This window comes from Eucyclogobius newberryi, unplaced genomic scaffold, assembly GCF_026437365.1.
Source record: "Eucyclogobius newberryi isolate DKJ021-1_F unplaced genomic scaffold, fEucNew1.0.hap1 SCAF_1, whole genome shotgun sequence".
NCBI classification, from domain to species: domain Eukaryota; kingdom Metazoa; phylum Chordata; class Actinopteri; order Gobiiformes; family Gobiidae; genus Eucyclogobius; species Eucyclogobius newberryi.
In genome coordinates this window covers 27001346-27022080 of record NW_027315723.1, presented here as the reverse complement: position 1 = coordinate 27022080, position 20735 = coordinate 27001346, and the positions used below count along the sequence as shown (strand labels likewise).

Below are 20735 nucleotides of genomic sequence, written 5' to 3'. Positions count from 1 at the left end.
TTATATGGATTCATAATGTAGCATTTCATTCTTTACATCATTAAAACAGATTATTACTGTGGCACAATTCTGTAGTTTTGGTAATATTTTCAAATACATTTTTAGAAAAAAACTTTTTCAGGATCATTTGTGATATATGGAAAAAAGTGTTTTTATTTCTGTCATATTTTATTCTAATATCTCAGATTGTTTCCTTTTCTTCTTTTTGTCTTTTTTGGATTTTTTCCCAGCAAAAACACTTCCCTCCTCGTCCCGTTTCATGGTCTCATTAACTTCCGGTTGCACATGGTCAACTTCAGCTATTAAATGTCCATTTATTTGTTCTGTATCCTTTTTCTGTTTCTTATTCTTTTTCTTCTTGGATGCAGGCATTTCTTCTTCCGTGGTCAGAAGTTGCTCATTTTCATGCATTTTTCTTTTCTTCTTCTTCCTCTTTTCCTCAGGATCACTTCGCTCCAGTTCTTTATGTTCCTCTGATACAAGATCTTTGCACTTCTCAGCCACTTCAGCTTCATCTGCTGCCTTTTTATCCTTTTTCTTTTTCTTCTTCTTAGGCTGTGCTGCGCCGCAGTCGTTGCCGTGGTGCGTAGGGTTCTTTTCAGGCTTCTCACTCGAGTCCTCGCTGGGGGCCTGTCCACGAGCCTTTATCCAACGGGCCATTCTCTGTGCAAAGTACTCCTGCATGGTGAGAGTGCTGGTCACCGTGTTTGTGATGGTCTCCGTGTCCAGCTCAGTCGGCGCTATGACCGTGGTCTCCTTTTCTTCTTGAGAATCACTGCTGTTGCTCTCCTGGACAAACAGAAAACAACAGTGAGGATTCGGTGAGGTATTTTGACATAAACAGCACACAATAGCAGATGTGGGAGTGCGGGTGTCGTCTGTCGTCACAGTGAGATTAACCAGATGATCAGGACCAGAGCAAAATGAGCACAAAAGAGGATGTTTTAACCAAACAATAGGTGTTAGAGGATCAAACCAAAATAAGCTCGTCTCATAACAGACAATCTCACATTAATCTTATTCCTGAAATATATATATTTTTGTGCGGTCAGCCTTTTTTTGCAATGTAAAATTAAAAGCATGCATTTTACATTTAAAACAAAAACTCAAATCTGCCTTTTCTGACCATTGCACTGGAGAAGCACATTATAGACCGGGATGGAGCGAACATCATTGGGACAGAGTTGCTGGATTAAGGAAGCAATTAAAATACAGAAATGCACCCAAACTGGGACGAGGGGGCCTTTTTACTCCCCCACACCAGGGATACTTTATTGAAGAAGTCAGACTGTAGATGGCGCTGTTTTTAGCTGACAAGACACTCAGCAACATCATGTGACCAAAAAATAACCTAATAATTAACAAAATGTGTAAAAAAAAGGCCTTCATGGCACATTTGAACATTTATTGACTTTCTCACAGACCTAAATAATTTGCATAGTTAACTGTACGCGTGTATTGTGAATCAGGAACACAACAGTAAAGCCATTTGACTACATCAAAAGTGAATTTCTATCTATGGATTGCTTTGACCATCCTGATACTAAAGAAGTATGTGAAAAAACATCAGCCTCGGGCATGATGGCATCAATGTTTCTTAGATTAAAGACTCCATTACGCAATAAACTGACACGTATTTTTGCATTAGCAATGAATACTAGTATTGTTCCAACAGATTTAAACGTTTGTAAAGTGATCCCTTAAATCTAATTGGGAATCCAAGTAGAGCTGGGTTTCGATTCAAATTTCAAGAATCGATTCGATTCCGATTTTTACATTTCAAAATCGATTTTTTCCGATTTCTCAGATTCCATCCGATTCGCTCCGATTTCAATCTGATTTCCGATTCGATCCAATTTCGATTCGATCCGGAGGTTAATGTTAATAAAAATGAAAAATGTATTTGAACCGTTTCCTTCACTTCATGACTGTGTAGAGAAGCAACATATTAAAACTAGTATTATATCAATATTAAACAGCAAATCTTACAAGTATTGGTAGTTACTGATGGAAGACTGATGAAAAGGTTAAGGGTCAATCTACCTTCAATAAGAGAATCCAGGAGTCCTCAATTATCTTTCTCGAAGGTAGATTGAAGTTCACTGAGGGAAATGTAGAAAATAATTTTAATAAAAAAAATAAAAAATAAAACGATCTTTGGACGTACGAATCGATAATCGGTCATTAATATGCGAATTGGAAAATCGATTATTTCAACCCAGCTCTAAATCCAAGTATGTTTACAAATTATTGTCCCATCTGTATTTTACCATTCTTTTCAAAAGTTTGAGAAGTTTGTTTTCAGAGCGTTATTGAAACATTTGAATGCATGTAATATAAATTATCAGAATCAATATGGATTCAATAAGAACTATGCTACTTATGGCACTCACAGAATACTTACAGCTTTAGATAATAACAAATCCACAATGGTGTTCTCACATCTCTCAAAAGCGTTAAACACATAATGGGATATTGATGAAAAAGTTGTACAACTTTGGTTTTCATGGAACTGTTCAAAAATGGTTTAACAATTATGTCAAAAACAGAACATGGTATATATCAATGTCTGGTTTTGAAAGAAATTTAAAATTCAGTACGGAGTACCCCAAGGATCCATTTTAGGACCTTTGTGTTTTTGGTATACATTAATGACAAGTTAAATTATGATATTTGCAGGGTATAACAAATACAAATTTGAGTCCACAAAAATGTGTATAGAAGATCAAAAGATTGTTTGAGCTTGATGACAAATTACTTTGGGAAGATCAAATTGATGAAGTCTGCAACAAAACTACAAAATCTCATACTAAGAAGAATTAGATGTTCACAATGCTGTTCCCTCCCACACCTCTTATTGTAACATTGGCTGGGCAAGGACACTTCCAAATTCTACTCTAACGAATCTTAATTTTACAAAAGGCTTTTGTTTGCTTAGCCAAGAACTACAACGGTCACAGTGCCCCACTTAAAATTACTTAATATTAATCAAATATCTACCTTTGTTCTTATGATAAAAAGTGATAAATCTCCTCGTACCTTTAGCCGCTAGGAATAGTATATTATTATTATAATATATATATATATATATATATATATATATATATATATATATATATATATATATATATATATATATATATATATATATATATATATATATATATATATATATATATATATATATATATATATATATATATATATATATACACACACATTTTTTTAAATATAACAAATTTATACTTGAAAATATGCTTCTTTACGGTAAAAACAAGTTTCTGTTCAATGTGATTTTCATCTGTGAATTTCAGCTCTTTAAATACCGTACTTTTAGCCACTACATTTTTCCCCACGTCTTTTCTTGAGCGCTGTATAGCCCGCAAACTACAAACTACTGTAGGTGTGAGGCCTTAAGGATGAACCCTTTCGGTTTTCTGCCACACTGCATCACACTTCTATTTTATTTTATGTAAACTTCTGTATTTATTAAGTGAAAAAAAAAAAAAATTTCAATATTGCCACTGAACATTTCGTAATTATATTTGGCCCCTCACTTCCATCTGTAGTGATCATTGTTATGAGACATGCCTGTAAAGGCATGAATCTGTGTGTGCAGATATACAATTTATAAGCCCACCACTTTATGCACTAACCTTTAGGCCAAGACTTTACAACTGTACGCTTTAACATCTACATTTTAACTTTACAGAGAACATTCGTCACCTCACCATTTGTCTTCATTTTCCTAATGGTCTACTCAATGCATAATGATTTGTCCAGAAGAATACAGAGCCTCCTCCTGAGAATCGCACTAAACAATACCACTCTGAGTATTACCTCTGGACAGCATTTTTCAAATGCAGATTAGAGATAAATTGAAAATATGACATGGTGTCAAGTTACTTTGTGGTTTGGCCTTTAAGCTTTTACATTCACATTACAGCACTCAAGGACCATTTAGATGGACAGATTAACCAAGGGGCCATTAAAACAAAGCACAAGTAGGTGCGAGCTGGTCACACACATCATGAACGAGCGACAATTACAGCTTTTTCCAACCAGATTCAGAATTAGCACGTGTCCTCAGCAGCCTCTGAGGAGTTAAGTGAAATACTGCAAGTCATTAGTCTTACCCGACTGAAAGGCTCTCAGTCGATATCCACAAGGAAATGCTATTGTTTTAGTCTGCTCAAATATATTGATTAATAGAGTATTTTTCTAGCTTCAAGATGCATTATGCGTATAGTACATGTTTTGAGCTCCAGTTTGCTTTTCAATGTTACATTTTATTTATGCACCTATATTATTACAAGTACCTTGTAACAAGGAGTACATGGTCTTTCAGGTGTACTGCAATTATAAAAAAGTTCCTAACGTCCCAAAGAAAATCTATACTTCCTGTTACTGCACAATGGTATCCTCTGCCTGCGAGTGGGGTAAGGGCTCAGAGCTGACAGTGCCAAACAAGTTGTACCTGGGATTTGGAAAGATGGCTGGGGGCCACTTTAGCACTGCCTGTGAAATTACTCTCTAGAGAAGGAGGGTGAATGAGTGAGAGTTAAAGAGTGACAGAGAAACATCTTCATCGGGATCCCTTTGCAGGCCCACCTGCCTGGGGACCTCCATTAGACTGATCCAGGAGCACAAAGTGCTGCGCTGAGCACAACCCCAACACATACAGGCTGATGTGGATCCGCTCTGCAGAATAAGCCGTTTGAGTGAGTTGGTGAGTGTTTGGCAAGCTCCTTAGCTGATATTAGACTGATATTCAAAGCTTGATTTAGTTTCGAATTACGAACATCCATAGAGGAAGTAAGGGGAGCTTATTTCCTGTCCTCAAGACTCAATTTTTTTTAAAGTATCGTAATCTTTACTTGAGTGGCTTACCGATTATTTTACAAGATCAAGTGTTTTTTTGGCAATAGAGTGTACATTCATAGAATAAAAAGTACTCACAAATGTTCACAAACAATATGAAAAACATATTATATAAAAACGTTTGTTATTCCAAGTGTTTGTCAAGGTCAAAAATCTGTTTAAATGACAAACTGCCAAAAATAGATAGTCCCCGGCCATAGCACAGAGGGCTGGGAAATGGCGGGCTGAGATCACACCTATATCCAGCCATGTCCACTCCTCCTCCTCATCTAAGAGCAGAACCCCAGGAAAAGGATGCGCCGTGTGCGCCGTGTGCAGCTCTGAGATAAGGCTCCTTCAGCAGAGGAGAGGCCTGGCTGGCTATAGGGCCCTTCCTGCGCTGCGTTCCCCTGGCGGGGGCTGGGTCTGGCCTGCAGAGGGCCCTAAAGAAAAGGATGGTGGAAGACATTCAACAGGCTACCTCCTTCAAGACTCTCCAGTAATGTCTCTGCTAATTTAGACAGGGAAAAGCCAACACTCATGCAGACGCCAAGATACCAAGGCCAACACATTTAGCGGAGACTCCACCAAGCCAACAGCAGCAGCGATGATGGGAGGTTCACGAGGGTCTCTGGAACTTAGTTTAGTTCATTCCCTACATATGAGATCAGTCCCAAGCAAATATGTTGACATAACCACTCCAGACCAATGCTGCAGACATTGCGCATTTATAAGTATTTTAGTATAAATTGGTAGAAAATATCAAAACATAGCCGCTAGTGAAATGAAAAAACTAAAGCATCTATTTGTAATTTGTTAAATTGTTATATTGATTTCAAGCCATTAAAAATCAGAGATAGTAGAGGGAAAAACAAAGATGTTTTGTTGTTCAGACACTTTTCTTACTTTCCATTGTGAAGTGACCCACTGCTTAATATCTCAACAAGCATTTGGTAAAGCTGTAGTAGGTCATTTATTTCCTTAAAAACTGCCTGTTTGCATTATTTATATTTTTCCTCATCTTTCAATAGTTTCTAGCCAATATTGGTCGGGTCTGTAATTGCTAGAGTGTGCCCTCATTGTCCTGCCACAATAATAAATTTGGCGATAGTCGAGGTCTATGGATCAGGCCCTGATTAGCCAGCTGTCTCTCCCTGATGAGAACACAGTCCAGCAGCCCATCCTTCATACGCCTCATGTAGGTGGACAGACAAACAGGTGGATACCTTTCTCTTGCTAAATAAGCAAACAATTGACTTGGCCACTCATTTATGCCACAATGCACATATTTGCGTATCCTCCCTCTCTCCTACAGAAACTCATTTAGAGTAACAAGGGTGCTCAAAGACAATGCCCCACAAGAAGTGTCCACACTAGTCACATGGCTTTTCTAAATGTGCAGGTGTTTTGGTTTACAAATAGTGAGAACAACAAAAAAATGGGTTTGAAAAATTGCATTTTGTGCATAGCGTGAGAACGTTTATCATAAAGAACAAATGAAGAAAGCATTATGCATGCAGTAAGGCTGCCCAATCCTTGTTCAACATTGCAAATGCTTGCAGACAAAGCCGCCCAAGTGTACAAGGGTCTCCCCGCCCAAACCCCAGAGAGGGGCGCACTGATCATTTTCTCTGCTGTGATTTATTAAAGTCCATGATTAAATGCTATGTGGTGGTTGTAAACAGCCAAGAGGGCTGGAAATCTTTGGACGGTTAGCTACACCTTGCAGTAATTACCACAACCCAGTGTATTCCAGCTTAGGCACGTAGCTAAGAGACTGTCGCACTTTCTTATCTGTTGTTACTACGTGGAGCCACATATAAGCTAATGCAGTGAGAGTTGGCTGCTCAAACTCACTCATCAACAATCAGACTTTAGACATGCAGATTTTCTATGAGACATTTAGATGTTCTGTCAGCAAGCAAGAGCTTTTATGCCATAATGCACATTAACATTTACTGAGAAAAATAATAATTGGCGGTTTTAAGGTTATGTTTTTTATTTCATTTAGAGAACTTTCACTATGTAATTGTTTTATGAAATATACAGCACAGAAAAGTCTCAAAATAAAACTTGAATCTGCATAAATCAGCAAATTTGTCGCAACATCCATTGGCTGACTGTTGTCAAACGACCACATCTACCAAATGGCCATAGCACGGGGTACACTTCAGGCTGGAGGTGTCAGGGGAGCCCTGCTGACGCGTGATCTTTCATGTAGACGGTGCGTGGGTTGGGAAACCTTCAACAGGTGCCACCCGACGAGGCCTAATCCTTAGACCTTTGTGTGCAACGAGAGTGGGAGTGGGAGAGGCCGCAGGGGTCAGGCCGACCCAGGACTGGGGCGCACCATACCAACCCAGTGACTGGAGCACTGAGAGCCAAAACAAGGCATGCACTAAATTATTCTAGCAATTTCTTATCTGACATTTAGAACAAAAAATTATTTGGGGAAATAAAACAAACTCCTCAATTTCCCAATTAGTATAGATAAAAAAAAGGAAGCTATTTTTGTACTGTACAAAACAAGAGAAAATAAATGTAGGTGAGAAGATGTAACTGCCTTGTTTCCACCTTTCATCCGAGCCGGCAGCTTTAAAAAATGGCCAACTTTTGTTGATATATGAATCGGCGGGGAGTCTATTTATCAGCCGGCCCTCTGTGGTCGCCCGCTTTGGTCCCTTAAGTCACAAGTCGCGTCGCTCCCTTTTGACTGATTAATTAGCCAATCAGAGGACATTTTTCACTGGGCGGCAGAATGGTTTATTTCAGCTAATGCCGGGCTTTCCAGTGAAGGCCCGTTGGAGCCTCGTCGGCTCTTTCAGCCTGCTTGAGTGGCCGGGCAGAGGGGCAGGGGAGATAAATCAAGCAAGCCTGGCCCTGTGTGCGCCTCCCTTAACTAAACCCCCCGAGGAGGGCACAGGAGGAGGACACAGGACGGCCAGGGGCACTGCTCGCCCGCCGATAAGCACTGGGAGCACAGGGCTGCCAAAGAGCCTTCATTTAGAAGTGGCCGAGGCTTTTTGATATCTCGGCAGAGAAGGCCTGTCGTTTGTCATGCTGTGAGTAATTGTGTTGAGGGGCACAAGAGGAGGCAGGAGAAGGAGGAGGTTCACAGGCGTGGGACGGGTGATGGATCACACCAAAGCTCGTAGATGGACATGTGCTCCACCACAAACCTATAACCCTCTCCGGACACACTGTAAATAATAGCTTTTGCCATTGTGAAGTGGTAGTCGACAACACATTTTGTAGCTCAAACAATTAATCCCTACCTACAATGTATACATGGTCAATACAGAAAGTAAAGTTGAATATACATTATTTCAACTAGTGAACGTCAGTCCCACTACATAAAAAATGAAAATCTATTTCCAGATATAGACAATCGTTTGAGTGAATACATATTTTGCAGTGGCTGGGTAGGAAGCACATCACCACGAATGAAAGAAAATCCATCACTAAAAAAGGTAGTGGGTGAACTGAAAATAACAATATTTAACAATTAGGTTCAGTCACATACAGCAAAACTTAAAAAGGAAGCCAATCTTGGACTCAAAATGCAGCCAGTCTTTAGTGACCTGCTGTAAACTGCTCAGCGTTGGCTGGCGTCATGGATACACTCACTGGAGCACAATGGCGCACAATGACTGGTGCAACACCCACAGCGCCTCGCGCCACCTTCAATATCACAAGGCCCTGACACACAGCCACTAGAGAAGTCATTGTACAGAATATGTGTGCACTGTTTTTGATATGGTCAGTGTCCCTTCTGGCTGAAAAATAACCCATAACCCAATGATTAGGAACAAAGAAAGACTGTGCATCGTTTGAATTTACAATGTTAATCAGCTGAGGTGCAGTGATCATTGTGGTGTTAAGACTTATGTGGCGGCTTGTATATTCATATATCTGTATTCCAATGCACTTTTTGTTAAAGAAAAGTAAATTGTTTATCATTAATCAATTTGAAGTGACCTTACATTCCAGAAGCTAAGATTAAACTTTTTTGCAAGCGTCACCATTTTACTTTTCCACAACATCTACAATTTGAACTTGCCTTTGATAATGCCTGCTGGCAGACTGAACTTCCTGATGTGAAGCTCCCAGGCAGAAGAGAGGAGAGGCAGAGAGTAAAGGGGCCAAATCCTTTAACTGGATTTAGATGCTCCTGCCACCATCAGTGGCCTGTTGGCAGTGTTTAGCAACACACTGTGACGAGGCTAATCTGAAGCCATAGGCCACTGTGCAGCCAGAGCCTGTGAACCTGGAGTGATGGCAGCGTCAGCACCACGAGCAACACTCATTACAAGGACAGACACGAGCCCAACACCCAGAGCCTCATCAAGAAATGTGCTACAAGTTAATTTATGGAAATCCCACCAGTGTTTGTGTGCATTATATACTGCAACAAATAAATAAATGATCTGTATATTATAGGTATAATATATGTATATTATATGTAGCATCACTTGGATGTACTCATTATTACAGCACACTTGTCATCATAATATGATCATACACTGCCATAAACACTTCTTAGAGATCATGCATTTTTTTAGTTTAATAAATGCAGAAAGACCAAATAAATGAATAACAACAATGATATTAAACATAGGCAAAAAGCTTCTTATTGTCAACACAGTGCGTCCAGTTGCTTACTTACTGGCAACAGACAAAGTGTCTTTAGGATGTAGTAAACATCACACAGTCTTCATGCTGTCGCTGACATGTGTTTGTAAGCGAGGGGAGGGGGGTCGAGGCACACCGCAGGGGGGAATAGTACATATTAAAATCAGAAAGTGATATTCAAGCTACAGTAATAAAATGCTCAAATATAGACCAAACTGTTTAAACAACACTTCTCGTATGTACACGGACCGAGAGGAGCAGTGGACCGACAGAGGGAGAGAAATATGCAACTGAAAAGGTGATAGTGACATGAGAGCGCGATGATACGGAAAACAGTTTTCTTCAATTTTGATACTGCGTGTTTCTATCACCAGCTTCAACTTCCAGCCCGTCGTCAGCTCCCACTTTACAGTAAAGCCAGTATTGTAAGGAAAAGCGCTGCCCTCCAGGCTACCAGAGCCCCTCCCTCCTTGAATTAACCCAGCAGACATTCACATAAACACCAGCATGACGCAGTCGTATCCGCAGTACTTTGAGACAAAAAATGTAAAAACTTCCAAAATACATAGGATGCAGATTAGAAAGTTAAAATTTCAAGCGTTTTCACAAACTCTAAAATTCGGGCACTTTCCCAAAAAAAAAAAAAAAATTCAATCAGTTTGAACACAACTTAATAATTTGGAGATAGTCTTTAACTCCTTGTAGGGCTGTGCTGAATATATCGATATTATCATATATCGTGACAGACATATGTGTATCGATACAGAGATGCGCATCATGATACTTTTAAACAACATGAAGTCATAAGAAATTGACGAGTTCTACACTTCTGAACCTACAGACTGTTGCATCAAGGCTGAATGTGAGGAGCTGAAATGCAACTTTATCAGTTGTAATTTGACTGTATTGAGGACAGTGTGAACATGAAATTCTAATACATTTGGTTATCTATTTAATCAAAACATAATTTTAGTAAACTTTAACGCCGGTTTTAAGGGATATCAATGAATCGGGACGCATATCGTATCAAGTTCTGTGAACCAGGATTTGTGTCGTGGACCCTTGTATTGTGAGGTACTAGGCAATACCCTGCCCTAACTCCTTGTTTAGCATTTATTTTAAATCACTACTTTCACTTGACATTGTAAAATACTGCAGCACTGTAAATGTTACACACTGCAATGTGTTTTTCTCCAGAAAATGCAAAGAACACATAAGTAATGGTATGGAGGTCTGATTTCATGAGTTACACTATATTCTGAAGACAAGAAGCCTCATTGGTGGGGCACGCAGCTCGCACTGTGATGTGTAAAGTATTGCATCTTATGTCACGTAGCTATTCATTATGATGAAAGCACAAAGAAGACACAGCACGGCAGCATTGTGTGACCTGTGTCTGTAGCCGCTTAGCTTTGTGTTAGCTCGCTGCAAAACTACTTTTTAAAACCGAGCAGGCGTCGAACGGAGAGAACATATTCAGCCCCTAAGCTTTGCCCTCACTGGCCCTTCATCACAGCGATGCCGTCTCCTCTCGGGGGTGTCTGAACCGGCTCCTGCCATCGCCCTGTACTGCAGACGCACACGCCTCGCTCTGATATAAACGGGCTTCTTGGCATGAGGCCCTCTACTGTCTCTTAATTTTTTTAATTGCAGATATAAGAAATTAATATGAATGACCTATTTTGAGAGCAAACTGGGATTTTTGCTATATGTAAATGTTGCCTCCTTAAACGCTGCAACACAGATCGGTGGTTGATCCAATTCACAGTGCACTCATTTCTGATTAATGTGTTTTATTTATAAAGTCAAGATCATTTTCTTTCTCACCTGATCTTGCGCTTTGAAGGATGGATCCCTTTTCCCAAAAATACAGTTGAGATCTTTTTCGCTTCTGGAGGAAAGGTCTTTTCCTAAAGAAGAAAACAAAAATGTGAATATTTTTATTTGATGCTCCAATGTCAGTGATATTTAATTTTTTACAATGACGAATAGAGATGGCTTCACAGTTTGTGCCCAAGAGGTGGAAATATTGGGAATTTGGGTGCGTTCTGGCTTCAGGAAAAAAACGATTAAGAAAAATAAACTTGTTGCTAGTCCTGCCATTCCACACCTCCGGAGTCCCACTTTCAGGACAGGCCTCAAAGACTCCTGAAGAACATGGGCCCCTGTCTACAGCCTGGACCTGTTCGCACAGCTGCATCCTCTTCCTTCAGCACGACCCTGATAACATTTGGTTATTTATTGCTTTAAAATCTCTATCTCCCCATGTCCTGGCTTTGAAATTCACTCCCAAGACATGTCTAAGAAGTAAAAACAGAGAAATATGCTGAAAACCAAAATGTCTGGGGGACTGTTATGTTTATCACTGACCTTTTGGCAAAAACAAGTGTATGACAAAGAAGTGCCTTTATAAACACCACATTTTAGGATTGAACTTGGGCTGTCGTTTCGTAAAATGTTTGTATTTATCCACAAACTCCAAAGCATGCCATGTGCAGTACTTTCATCAAAATGATACAGGAAATGTGAAAGTTTTGTCTGTTAATACACTGACCAATTTACCACAAACCATCAGGAGGACCTAGAGACTAAAGCTAATTATCAAATTAAATAGAATTATTTTTTGGACCGCACGAAACCACAACAGTGAAAAGACAGATTGAACAACGTTCAAGAAGAAAATAAGAATAATTGCCAAATGAAATGCTAAGCAAGTCATTTGTTAAGTTTAAATTGATCAGCATAAAATTCATCAAACCAGCCATTAAGTATGTGATTTATTTTAAATTTAGCCTGAAAGGCATTTTATTACAGGAATTAAATCCCACAAATCTCTGGACTACTGGACCCCAAAAGAAAAGCGGCTTTACAAGAAAACATTAAATATAAAAAATATACTCGTTATATTAACTATAAATATTTCAATAATTTATTTTACAAAAACGGTAATGTATCAAAAATGTTGGACATTATACCACTCACAGCATAAATCATATTGTACATTATATGTATAATATATATTATCCATGCAGATTTTACATAGAAAATATAATAATTTAAAAAAAAACTGTGTTAAATGCCGACAGATGGACTATAGTCAGACTCCGCCTCCTCCTCGCTGCTGTGACAGGTGATCGATGGAGGCAGCAATTAAATGTGTGTTAGTGGTTTATACCGCGGGGCCACACCAATGCAGCAGAGATTTTGGTGCCTTTCCCCACAAATAAAGACAATCAATCCTCAGTTCTTCCACTATGAACCAGCTCTGAAGAGGATATCAATAAAAAGTTTCACAGTACACAGTCGACCTGTGCATCTTCCACCAGTCCTACACAACCAGCCTTTTTAACAAGCCCTCAATATTCCTTTTACGTGACGACAAATACTTTAGGTTCAGGCCAAATGTGAAACTTCAGACAAAATCAAATCCATGTTTACATCTAAGAGCAGTAAAATAAATGGTATGAGTAGGCCCATAATTACTGTACCAATAGAAGAGAAGAATGTTTTTAGGGGTCAAGATTTATTGCGTGAATCTTTTCTTTGCACTAGTTGAGAATCTTTTGTTATTTATGTAGGACAATACAATTTGAGCTGTAAAGAGCCAAATAAGCAACGCATAATTAGATACAAATGAAGAGTATTTGGTTCAGTTCTTTATGTATTTCAGCACATGTGCAGATTAATTACATTGTACATTTAGAGAAGGGTTTACCAGAAATAACCAGATTCAGTGGCATGAAGAAGTTTCAATATTATCCTGTGATATTTTCTCTAGCTAAATATATTGCACTAAAAAGGTGTTTTTGTGACCGGCCCACTTATTATTTCATATTAGGTGCATTCTTACTTTGTGTTAAGTTCAGTTCACTAAAAGCAGGCCTGTTGGAACCTTGAAGAGTCTCAACGGCTCAAGTAACAAGTTTAACGGCAATGCCATTACCAGGCTTAACTTGGCAACGACTACAAAGAGAGGAGCTGATATCTGATCACTCACAAGAAACATACAAACAGTGACTGAAATTAGTCCATGGTAACGGTTTGGTCACCATGCCAATCCAAAGCACAAGTTGGGCAGTGATGCCATGCCAACTGTATGATTTATACAGCACAGAGACAGTCACTCAAATGCAACTACTGGTAGTCAAATGGCTTTATTAATGCAACGCAGTTTACAACAACGACTTATATTTGATAAAAAGGGAAATCATGTTTCCAAGTAACTCTTTAAAAGACAACTGAAATGCGTTGGCATCCGACAATGACATGGCAACAGCAGTGACACGAGTGACAGGTTTAAGAGGGATTGAGTTGCGTACTTATTACACAAGTGTATAATTATATACCATGCAAAACAAACAAAGTTAAATATTGAATTACAATAAGAAATATCTGAGTTAAGGATTAAATATAGCCTTTTGTCTTGAACTACAGGGATGTATTATATAAAAGGGACTGAACACACAGTGTATAATCTCCTAGAGGCTAAAGAAAGATTGAGATGCTAAAACGGTCTAAATTTAAACTCATGTTGGTTTAAATTGGTAACAGGTCTGTACAATGGTGCAGAAAGAGGATCATATTCTTTAATGATATAATAATTTGCTAATTTGTGAATGATTCAGAAAAAGAGCATTAGAAACAATTGGCTTGTTGATCTTTGGATTTCTACATAGTGTGGTATGTGTTTGAAGGGGTAAAATGGTGGGAACAGTGTTTTTTCCCCAAACATGAAAGTTATCTATGTCATTTACGTGACTCAGCATTAATAAATTAATAACATAAAATTAAACTTAAGTTCTGTGTTGCTTAACACAAAATTCCTCCAGTTATCCATCAGCGCACTGGCCTTGACCACCACGTTCTGACTTCCTGTCTTGTAAAGTAATGAAAATACAAGATGACTCCCTGGCACTGACTGGGCTCTCTGACCTGGCACAGGCTGGCAAAGTCTGCGGTCAGCGCCAAGGCTTTGAATATGTGATAAAAGGGATGTCTGCACTTGAGAATAGATGTGCTAATCTTAAATCAGGGTGGACGGCTCTGTCTGGAGAAGGATTTACAAGTAACTCATGTATTGGATATTTGTGGAAACTATAGGCCTGATGCCGCCAGGTCAACTCACCTTTAGTGAACTTCATATAATGAACCCTCTTTGTGGCAGTTTTGGACTTCTCTTCAAGGCTAAACACTTTTGGTTCCTCTGGAAGAGATTCTAAACCAGAAGACAAAGAGTCAAATTATTAGAACACTCACTTAAAATATGATCTAACCCAACCCATTGTCAACATAAAAAACTGAACAGAAAGGAACATGACACCGTGGCGCCCTCTACTGACAAAGTGTAAAACTACTGTACCATTGCTGTCATTTGGACCATGACAACTGTTCAGCTGAGCCAAAAGCTCATTGAAATCATCCTGGTGGGAAATCCAGTTGTCCTGTTAACACACAAGAACAGGGTTCAAAATACACACTGACATTTCCTCCAACTAAGACCAATGAGAAAAAATATACCGACGTCACATGCAATAGGGGAGAACGACTTTGCCAAAAATCATAATACCCGGTAGGGTTATTTCTCCCCCCCCCAAGCAATATTGTGTTGAACAATATTGTGTTCAAAATGCTGTGTGTTTTATTACAATCCAACTCATATTAGACACATTTCTAAGACTAAGTGAATTAGTCCCACGGCGCAGTGGACTGCTGGTGGTCATCACTACCACGTTTAGGTCTAAATATCACATGTCGGTGTAATCCCTCATTCGTCCAGGCGTGTTCCATAGTAGAAAAAGCTTCAGTTGTAGTCATCTGGACTCAGTTTGAAAAAGTAGACGTTTCGACTCTCATCCAAGAGTCATTGTCAATAACAGGTCGAGAACTCCGATATTAATACTGTTCTGTGGTAAGACCCGCCCATTGGGAGGAGCCTTCCTGAAGTAGAAAGAGTTGTTGGTTTCAACAGAAACTCCCCCCTTGTATCTACCGAGCTAGACTATTCAGAATCTTAATGGGCTGTTAAAACCTCTTTGTCTTAGTGAGGCCCTGGCTCAAACACCCTGAGTACCTGATTAGCATTTGAATGCCCTGGTCCTTTACCTTTCCAGGGGTTCAGTAACCCATTATAGATAACAGGAAGATTAAACCTAAGCCCTCCATTTCTGTTTAAAGAAGGTCTTTCTTTTTTAACAAAAATAGCTTCCTTGACTCCTCTTTCAAACCATCTTTTCTCCCTGCTTAAAACCTTCACCTCACCGTCTTCAAACGAGTGATTAGAGGCTTCAAGAAGGAGATGCACGGCACTCTGTGTCACATGTTATAACGTGGACATCTGCGGTTTATGTGGACATGTTCGTGTGTGCAACTTTTATTTAGAGCGCTGTATAGCCCGAAAGGGATGGTACATTTGAATCAATCTTATACTTGGCCAAAAAATATATACATATATATATATTTTTTTTTGGGCCTGCAGGCTTTATTAGACAAGACAGATGAGTGAGAAATGGGGGATGAGAGAGAAGGGAGGATATACAGTAAATTGTCGGCGTCAGGATTCAAAGTCACAACACTGCAGCCGGCCGCACTTGGAGCTTGGCATTTGTGTGCTGTGCTTTAACCACTCGACCACCGCACAATAGAAGTCTATGAATATAATGGTGTAGTTCGTTGGTAATAATGAGAGTTGGAGCAGCACACATACTAAAATGTATTTGAGACTTATGAAAATGAGCTGGAATAGGATCAAATAAGTCTTAACTTCCTCCTACTTTGTAATTTCATTTTAGTTGCAATTCCTCCCCCTGCTGTTAATTTTGAGTTAGTCCTTTTTGTATTTAAATGCCTCATACCTTGCCCTTTATTTTTACAGTTGTATATGTTGTTATCATTACATGTTCTGTCATGTTCAAAATAAAAGTAATAAAATCAAACAAATTTGTAAGGTTTGGACAGTTAGAAAGTGCCGCTCGGTGGTCAAGTGAATAATCTGACAAGCTGCAGCGCCGAGAGTTCAAATCCGGCTTGGACTATGTTCTGCTTGTCCTTCCCTGGTCTCATCCCCATTTCACGCTGCATTGTCCTGTCCATAAAATTTTTCACATAAAGAAAAAGAGACAGTTAGCGGAGCAAATTTACTGTGAAGAAAAGAAGGAGCCTAAATGAACGCAGGTGTGGCTTCTGAAACAAATAAAATACATTTAGCACTTTTAATAAAACTACCTCATGACTGGCAACGGTTCCAAGACCATGGCTGTTATTTTTTACTTTGACTTTGATGTGATCAGTTGAACCTTGCTCGCTTCTCCCCAGGCCCTAAAATAAACAAAAAGAAAACCACAGAGTCAATAAACCAGGATATGATATGCAATATTTCTTTGTGCTGAATGCCTGCACACTTAGTCATAACGCCCACCTTTATGTTTTTCTAAAATGGTACAATAGGGCATTAGAATAAATGCTAGAATTACATCATTGATAAAAGGTGAAATATTTGACTTTTCTGGTAAAGAATCCACCATTATAGTGTCTACATTGAGAGATTATGGCTTTGCCTGGACAGTATGGCCTTATGTAGGTGAAGTAAGTCACAAATAGGGCTGCAACTAAGTATTATTTTAGTATTTGACAAGTCAGCTAAAACTAAAAAGGTGAAAATATGATTATTGTTGATCAAAATCATTAAATCAAATCAAATCAAATCAATTTATTTTTGTAAGGCCCAAAATCACAACAACAGTTGCCTCTGAGGGCCACAGGGAGAAATGAATCAACAATGTCTGTGGTGGCGAGGGACGATGTCCCAGGGTCCTCTGTCCTTACATTTTTTATTGCCATTTTGATTTAATAATGCATCTGTCGTTATGTTAAAATGTTTGTCTTGTCCAGAGAATGATTAACAATTATTAAAAGTAACAATGATTGGTGGTATTGTCACACAATTATTGCAATTAATGTTGCAGCCCTAATCACAAGCAATATCTATAAACAGTAAGACAGCAATGATTAATAAACTAATCGAGACTAGTCAACAAAACAATAAATGCAGTCGAAATTTGATAACTGCAATTGTCATCTGCTATAAAAGGTTTATTTTATGTGCTTCAAAGTCTGTATCGTGCAAAGACCTTGGCATTATTAAATCAAAATGTCAAAAAAATAATTATTACATTTGATCACTATTTTACTTCTTCTATCTACAACACTTCAGTCACCACATTTTAACCTTTGAATAGCTAAAACATTATTTTAAAAGTTTTAATGCACAATAGAAATAATCGTTTGACCACTGAAATACTGGTAATAGTGAGTTGCAGCCTGAATAGTGTTTTGTTTTTTTTAGTCATATGAACAGATGATGGATCAATTGAATGCCATACTGTGGAACATTCCAGGTAAAGCTATGACTTCTCCATGGAGAAAAGCAGATGGCAGATCCCACCAGAAATGTAACATTTTTAAGTAAAAACACTCACCTTGCCCTTGGACCAGCCCATTCGCTCCAGCATCTTCTGACCAAACTTGTTGTCATCTTTGCTCCAGGTGCTGTTCCTCGGGTCAACTGACCACTTCTGTTTCCTCCGGGCTGGAGAGGGGAAGATGGTCAGGTTTGAATGACAAAACATCAACATAAAAGGAGACATGTTATGCTTTTATCAAGTCCTCAGGGTCAGACATCCGGTTATCAGAACTCATGTGATGCAATTGCTCCGCTTGGCAACAACGTGGAAGAGGAAAACATTAGACCGCTGTCCATAGGAAGACACGGCAGGACTGGAGATTGTAAAACAAACTGTGGTGGAGTGTAAACAGCAAGACACAAGTAACTTAAAATACTGTAGATAATTCTCATTTATCATAGCAGTAAGTTTGAACACTGACAATGGCAGTGTTTATTTCACTGGGCATTAGTACACAAACTAAACAGTGCCAAATTAGCTACAGGTGCTTGAGTCACGTTATTATAGACTTGACTACAGTATATGCTTCACACATCCAACAAGTGTGATCACTTTAAAGAGAAAAATAAATAATCAAACCATATGACCTGTGCGTGAGCAGGGCCAGGCAAGAAGCGGTTCCTGGTGTTTTATTCTATTGGTGTGTGTCATTTGTGTGAAGTTGGTCATTGCACGTGGTTTGCACATAAAAATGTCATAAACATTTTAAAAAGAAAAATAGATCACCAGACCTGCCACCAATAACCCAGAGAAGACCATAAAGATAAATCAGACTACATTTTGTTCATTGTAAGGCAGAATATTCATCTAAAACAGGATTACTCTAACGTGCAAGAAATCAAAACTTTACTTTGGAGTAATGATGTAATATGTCCATAATATGTCCCCTAAAAGAACTCCCAGAATCTATTATGGGGAAATGGACTGCTAACAAACTCGTTGTAGCAGTCGCCCATTGACACACGAAAGTCATGAAAACAGTTAGCAGTCAATTTTACACTTCGCGTCATAACCGGACAAACGATGCACTCGTCGATTAAACTTAATATTAACGGAGCAAAGAAATAAACCTCTGACAGGCACTGTTTTTCTAAATGCTATGACTAACACGTGTACACAACATGAGCAGCTAATGCTATTACAACTACAGAAAACCATTACAGTGAGAGACATTGTGGGAACACGAAGCCGAAATGATCTCGACAGCGTGGTTAATGATAACATACAAACTTAAATGTGTTTTGGGCAGTAAAAAACAATAAATATGATACAAAAAGTACTTACGTTCAGCGAGCATGGACATCCTGGGGTCCTGGTAACTCCAGCCGGTAACAGGGTGGTTCGAAAACATGCCAGAATGAAATGTCTTCTTCGTCTTTTTGATTTCCGGCAGGCTAGGCCCACGCCTTTGCACATTGTTGCCCCTCTCGGTGAGTGGTATACATCGCAGGTGATTATTTACAATATAACTTCCACTTTCATAAATCTTTTTGCCGCTTTAAAAATGACCCCGGTCCACAGAAATACAGCCGTTTGTTCCCTCTGGTTTCCTTCTTCTCAACACGTTTGCACATATGAATAGACGTAGACGTAGATGAAGAGTTTGAAAGTAGAAAAAATATGAATCTATGTGGTTCTTATGGCCATTTATAAATAGATGTGCTAGAGCGTCCCAAACGTGACAAACGTGATGTATAAACCCTTCCCACTCAAAACATATGAATGCACCAACATTTATTCCCTATGAATTATTCAAATTCAAAGTTTATACATGCATGAATAGAGTCGAGTAGAAGTAGAGTAGACGTAGATATCGGGATCTGAGTTTTGAAAGTAGAAAAAACATTAAACTAAACGAACCAGACTTTTTCTTAAGGTGAACAGTTTTTTAAAAAACACTCAAAATATAATAGTCCCCACTTTGGCCAGTAGAGAGAGTACTTGTCTTATAATACGCCCTTTTACTGTGCCGCTGCAGGTGACACAAGTTCATTGACCTTCCTAGTTACCCAGACACCACAGGTAGATCCCAGTTGCCTAACAATTAAAGCACGACGTCGTTTGTGGGGTATGACAAGAAGTATAATCGTGCACATTTCAATTCAATTATTGTTTTAATTGAAGCTCAGCAATTTGCAGAAATGTCTCCACAAGACAATCTCAGACAATCTATACATTTATTCTCTCTCATCAACACATACAAGCATTGTATATGTCTTTGATATACAAACAGTTATAAACAAATAAGACATTTTGTTGTGGGATATGTTGTTGACTATTTGCACAGAAATATGATCCCTTTGAAACCTGGTGAACCCTGTTTATTACGAGAGGCTGGTGGTGTCCTGCCTGCATGGAGCCATTATAGGGTAATTAGCAATACTAATACAGCAGTTGTAGTGGAGACATACACAATGGGCTGTATTTTGACTCTGGACGTAACGTTCGTTTTCCAGGGGGTGGTTCCAGGTCGCTCTTTAACCTTCACGACGTTGACGCTGACATAAAGAGGCTGGATTAGCCGCCGAAGGCCCACGCGGGCAGTGCCAGTCCATATATGGTGATGGTGTTTGAACCAATGAGTGATAACTGGCGTTCAAAAGCACCACTCCTCTGTGTGATGTTTGCAGTCGTGCTTCTTATCCAGGCAAAAAAAGAAGTGAGCAATAAAATCATTTGATTTACTGTTTTTCAATTATGTTCCCAAAATTGAAAACAAATTAGAGTAATGACTGCACCGTTGCTCAGTGAGATGCAGCGTGGTCCGAGCCCACTGTGGTCAGC

The 20735-nt window shown here is 39.0% G+C and overlaps 1 protein-coding gene across 1 annotated transcript; it reads right to left on the bottom strand.

Moving 5' to 3' along the window:
- Positions 1-36: 36 nt before the first annotated feature.
- pinx1 (PIN2 (TERF1) interacting telomerase inhibitor 1) lies at positions 37-19341 on the bottom strand. Its single transcript, XM_072442017.1, has 7 exons — positions 19236-19341; positions 17967-18076; positions 16714-16806; positions 14852-14933; positions 14618-14707; positions 11320-11402; positions 37-789 (listed from the first exon to the last, which is right to left on the bottom strand). The coding sequence occupies exons 1-7, from the start codon at positions 19300-19302 to the stop codon at positions 169-171; spliced, it is 1146 nt and encodes a 381-aa protein (XP_072298118.1). The 5' UTR covers positions 19303-19341; the 3' UTR covers positions 37-168.
- Positions 19342-20735: the final 1394 nt, after the last annotated feature.